At 41.3% G+C, this 5,476-nt stretch overlaps 2 protein-coding genes across 2 annotated transcripts; both read right to left on the reverse strand.

The window, feature by feature from the left end:
- Positions 1 to 262: 262 nt before the first annotated feature.
- LOC116379029 (protein spinster homolog 1-like) lies at positions 263 to 2,675 on the reverse strand. The gene is made up of 3 exons (XM_031840947.1): positions 2,312 to 2,675; positions 639 to 839; positions 263 to 364 (listed from the first exon to the last, which is right to left on the reverse strand). The coding sequence occupies exons 2-3, from the start codon at positions 829 to 831 to the stop codon at positions 279 to 281; spliced, it is 279 nt and encodes a 92-aa protein (XP_031696807.1). The 5' UTR covers positions 832 to 839; positions 2,312 to 2,675; the 3' UTR covers positions 263 to 278.
- A 185-nt stretch (positions 2,676 to 2,860) lies between these two features.
- On the reverse strand, positions 2,861 to 5,436 carry nfatc2ip (nuclear factor of activated T cells 2 interacting protein). Its single transcript, XM_031840946.1, has 8 exons — positions 5,202 to 5,436; positions 5,031 to 5,094; positions 4,816 to 4,936; positions 4,629 to 4,703; positions 4,224 to 4,434; positions 3,999 to 4,143; positions 3,682 to 3,800; positions 2,861 to 3,524 (listed from the first exon to the last, which is right to left on the reverse strand). The coding sequence occupies exons 2-8, from the start codon at positions 5,065 to 5,067 to the stop codon at positions 3,363 to 3,365; spliced, it is 870 nt and encodes a 289-aa protein (XP_031696806.1). The 5' UTR covers positions 5,068 to 5,094; positions 5,202 to 5,436; the 3' UTR covers positions 2,861 to 3,362.
- Positions 5,437 to 5,476: the final 40 nt, after the last annotated feature.

Raw genomic sequence — 5,476 nt, forward strand, 5'->3', positions numbered from 1 at the left:
ATACACATATATATACACACATACACATACACACACACATACACACATACACATACATACACACACACACACACATACATACACACACACACACACATATATATATATACATACATACATACATACATATATATATATATACACATATATTCATATACATATGTATTATATTTATATATATACATTCATACATATACATATATTCATATACATATGTATTATATTTATATATATACATTCATACATACACATATATACACACATATGTTTCGATGACGTCATGGATGGTTCCTGTTACCTGTCTGGAGGAGGCCAGATTTCCCATCATCGATCCCAAAATAGTGCTCGATGTCGGGGAGAACACCTGGTGGAGACGACACGCTGGAGTTACTTCTTTTAACACAGCAATCATTTGTATTCAATAATCAAGTCATTTTGTGACTTTAATCCAAAAGAATATTAAAAGTTTTTTTACTCCTAAATTTACGACCTCAAAACATCACCCCCCCCCGGCTCCATTATGTATTTATTTTAGCAGCGTAGGGATTAAATCTGTAATATCTAATAATGCTCCAGTAAACGGGCGCCCGGTGTTCTCTCCTCTGATTGGCCGATGGCCACTAGGTGTGCTGGTCTACCTGCCACGGTGAAGCGGTCCATGTAGTTGAGCAGGTTGATGTAACAGAGGACGAGGACGGTCAGCAGAGATCGGACCCTCGACACGCCGCTGGGAGACTCCTCCCGCTGAGGCACCGCGCCGCCCGACTCCTCCGTCTCACTGTCGTCTGAGAAGAACGGAGCAGAGTCCGACGTGGTCTCACCCACAGACATGGCCGCCACTGAGGAGGAGCAATAGAGGAGGAGCAATAGAGAAAATTATATATACAGTATATGTTTCCAGTCTTTATGCTAAGCTAAGCTAACCAGTTTGAGAGTGCAGTACTTGAGTAAATGTACTTGCACTATTTGAAATGAAACAAAAAACTTCCCTGTCTGCAGAAGAAAAACCATGAGATCTTAGGTGAAGTGAAACCAGTCATGTGATCACATGACTGGTTTCACTAAGTCATGTGATCACATCAACATGCATCATTTCACTGATGTGCAGAAATATTTGTGACTTTAAATCGACCTCAAAAGAAAACTATTTCTTTAAACTTCGTCTGCAGTTAAAACTAGAGACGTCTCAAGTTCACCAGTTCAACAATAATAATAATAATAATAATAATTATTATTATTATTAATAAATAAAATAACAGAAGTTAACATAAAGATGTAAAATTGAGATATTATTTAGTGCTGGGCAACGATTAAAATATTTAATCGGGATTAATCTCATTGTTATGGCAAAGTTCAATAATGAATTCAAAAGTAGTGTATTGCTCTCTTTTATTTTGAAAGTGCTAAAGGTGAATAACATTGTGTGTAAACACTTTAAACACATCAGGTTGTTGTTAGCAGCAGTGTTCTCTTCACACAGCAGCAGTTCTATCTCTTCATCGCTACGATGCCGTAACTCAGAGGTGATATATATATATATATATATATATATATATATATATATATATAGACTAGAGAGACATTCAATGATTACATCATATGTTGATCTGGAGCTCAGACGTGAGACAGAAACATGATAAACAGGAGGAGGTCTGCTGGACTTTGTCTACAAACAGACTCACTGATCAGAGAGATACCAGGAAGTGATCAGATCCTCACTGATCGATACTGAGAGACTCACGCGGGGGGGGGGGGGGGGTGCACGAGGGAAAAATAAATTGTCACTCCTAAAAACAGACCAACAGCTCTCTGAGGTCATGGACGCTGCACCAGACTCTTCAGGATTCTGCCTGTTTTATGATGTTTGCTTCACAACAAACGTAACGTTAGTTTTTAACGGTTGAACTGTGATGTGGGACATTTGTAGGAGGCTTCTGGTGAACTCGGCGGTTAAGCTAAGATCATTTTGCACAAGTATTTGCAGGATTCTCCAGTTGTATGTCCTCAGCTTCACAACAACACGCATGTTGCTTTATACCAGTTTAATCTGGCATTTTAAAATAGCATGATCAATTCGGCAGATAAGTTAGATGGTTCAACGTAAACATAACTTTTGCAAATCAGCTTGCGCCACACCCACACCCACCGTCCTGACCAGAGTCCTTTAGGATAAAGACTGATGATGAAAACGACGTTAAGGTTTCTGAATAGTCTGTCGTACGAACAAGTACAAGAGGCGTGCGCAGCTGGTCCATTATGCCGTTAATAGTGCAGCTAAGCTAGCTGTTAGCATGTTCATGTTGTTGTTTACCTGGTTGGATGACCCTTCTTTCTTCTTCTTGCCGCGGCTCCAAAATATCGTCTTCGTCACACGGAACCGTGAACGTTATTTAGAACTCATGACGAGGATTACGGTAAAATAATGAATCCAAAAAAATCCCCGTAAACACCGTTTTAAAAATAAAACTAAGTACGTTTACTTCAGAGATAACAATTCTGCACCGCCGCCATGTTGGATCTGACGACTGCACTTCCGCTCTGCAGCTCACATGACCTCGTTATCAGAAAGTCACGTGACGATAATTGGGTCATCTGATTGGTGGACGATTTTCCTCGATATAAATAATAACAAATAAATACAACGAATTGGTAAATAAATCAAATAAATAAATGTAAAAATAAAATGTGAAACATGTGCAGTTAAATTAAACAAAATAAATGAATATGTAGAAAAGTAAATAAACGAATTACTAAAAAAATAAATCAAATAATAAATAAATGTATAAATAAAAAACTTTATTAAATAAATGTGCAGTTCAATTTGAAATTAAAAAAATATGCTCATGTATAAAATTAAATAAATAATAATTTATTATTAGTTCATTTTCAATTATTTATAAATTAATTCCTTTGTTTAGTACGGTTTTGAGGCATCATTTTAATTTTATACTACTTTATTCTTGAGAATATTGGACCCTCTCCTCCATTACATTATTTCACATTTCAGATTCAAATGTTCCTCCAAAACTCAGTTAATAAAATCTACACACTGTTAAAAATAAACAAATAACAACATTTAAATTAACCCTGAGACGTTACCTCAGAGTTTTCTTATGGAGAGTAACTTCTACTCATTTTATTAAATATTTCCAGTATCAGTAAAAAAAGTACGAAGCAGAGGTTATTGAAACATTAAAATAAGTTTACAATTGTACAATTATTTATGGAATCGTATATGTTTACCGTCAGTTTTAAAAAAAATGTCTCAACATATAATTCCATTATTTGTGTATTTTCATTTTACAAATAAAGTAACTACCGAGTGGATCTTCTTTATAAACATATGATGTCATGAGTTGAATCTAAATCCAAACTTCGATGATGTCGCCGTCCTCCATGTCCAGCTGAGCCGGCGTCTGTCCGCCCGTCACTTTGCAGCCGTCGAAGAGGAAGCGGACCTTCGTCTGTTCAACAGAGGACATCCGGGACAAATACTGAGAGAAGATGGAGACAAGGGGAGAGTCCTGGAGACACACACACACACACACACACACACACACACACACACACACACACACACACACACACACACACACACAGGTTATTAGGTCACAGGTTCGAGTCCCGCTGCTAAAGAACAAACAGTGAGGTGATGAAGAGTAACAGAGAGGAGCTACTCACTCTGTGCAGAGAGAACTCCTGAGAGGAGTCTCTGTCTTTGCTCTGCAGCCTCACAGTGATGATGTCGCTGCTGATGATGTCACCTTCACTTTTATCCTCAACTGCCATGACGACGCACTCTAAACAACAACAGAAGAATCATGAGGTCATACATTTAGGTCACGTGACCACAATCAAACTGAGGAAGACCATGACACGCGGCTGAGAGCTGAGCAAACACTAAGTAAGAAGAAGAAGTTCCTTCAAGCTGAACTGAACAATCAGCTAATAAAGAGAAGAAGAAGAAGAAGAGCGTGTGTGAGCGTCATGTGACCCACCGATGATGTCGGCGATGCCGAGGCCGAGCTCTCCGACGGTGGCGTCCGTCTGGAGCTCCTCCTCCTCCCTCAGCAGCAGGAGGCGAGGAGGAGGAACGTCGAGGACGACGGACAGCCGGGTCACCACATCACTCAGAGGGGTCGACTACAAACAAAAACAACCTGTTAAGAAACAAACAGGTGACATCATCTCGTCCTGCTCCGTGTTTTTCTCTGCGTTCGTACCGACAGAACCGGGATCTTGTGGACGTCGGTCCGGCAGCGGATCTTCAGCGGGATCTCACGGACCGACGAGCTGTACGGAGAAACCTGACGTCCGGAGAACGGGTTCATGACGATGACGTCATCGTCGTCCTCGCCGTCCTGGACGGACTTCCTGTCCTGAGGCTCAGGAGACAGGAAGGAGTTCACCGCCCGGAGCTTTCTGTCGATCTCACTGAGGAACACAAAACAAACAAACACACACATACACACATGTGGGTTTATTTCTTGCTGTGTAAAAAACACTGGTAGAAAGAACACAGCTTAGAATACAGCCGAGTCGCTACAGTTGATTTCTGTGAGAAACCCTGATTGGCATTAGAAACCCAAGTGACGCAAACCACATCTGAGCAAAGAGTCCAGACTCACCTGATCTTCTTCTGGACCTGTCTGGACTGTTTCTGGACCGGACTCTGTGGAGGGGACGGGCAGCGGACGGCTGCTCTGAAATCAACGAGACAAATGTGTTCAGGTTAAATCAACATGACTTGGTTGTTATTATTACGTCACTGAACTAGAACCTGGAGAAGGTCTGGGTCCAGGTCTACTGACTCACAGTTCTGCTTTCTCCTGCCGGACTTCTGCTTCGTCCTCCTCAGAGTCGCTGAGGTTGACGACGTCGGGCGCCGGCGCTCGAGAAGAAAACCTCGTCCACAAAGTGTCGTCTGCAGCGTCGTCTGTCCAGAGACACAAAGGACCCGCCTCACAGCTTTAAAAGACACCTGATTGGTTGAACTCGGTCTGAGAGTTTCACCAACGTTTGTTTTTTACCTGAGTTTTCATTTTCAGTGAACGCAGCCGATATCATCGGCTTCCACTGCAGACTGCTGCTCACCTGAGAACAAACCAGCTGGTTTAGACTTCAGATATAAATATCTTGAGATATTAAAACTTCACGGTGACTGATCTGGAGTCAGCCGTGACTGATCGCCGGATGTTCACCTTGTTGGAGTAAACGGGCACCGAGACGACGGCGTTTGGGTCGAGGATGCGTCTGCGTTTGGGTCGAGGCTTCACCTCCTGCTCACCATCTGACAGCTGGAGGACAGAGGAGGTGTTCAGGTGCTCCCTATGTAACTGGGTTAGCAATAAGGAGGGTTAGACGACTTCTCACTGCAAACTTATTAGTGTAGTAACTGTTGTTCTCCTTCAAAATGTCTCAAAAGATCTGTATATATATACATATATACATATATATACATGTATATATATATACA

This window comes from Anarrhichthys ocellatus, unplaced genomic scaffold, assembly GCF_004355925.1.
Source record: "Anarrhichthys ocellatus isolate YVR2014 unplaced genomic scaffold, GSC_Weel_1.0 scaffold3593, whole genome shotgun sequence".
NCBI lineage: Eukaryota > Metazoa > Chordata > Actinopteri > Perciformes > Anarhichadidae > Anarrhichthys > Anarrhichthys ocellatus.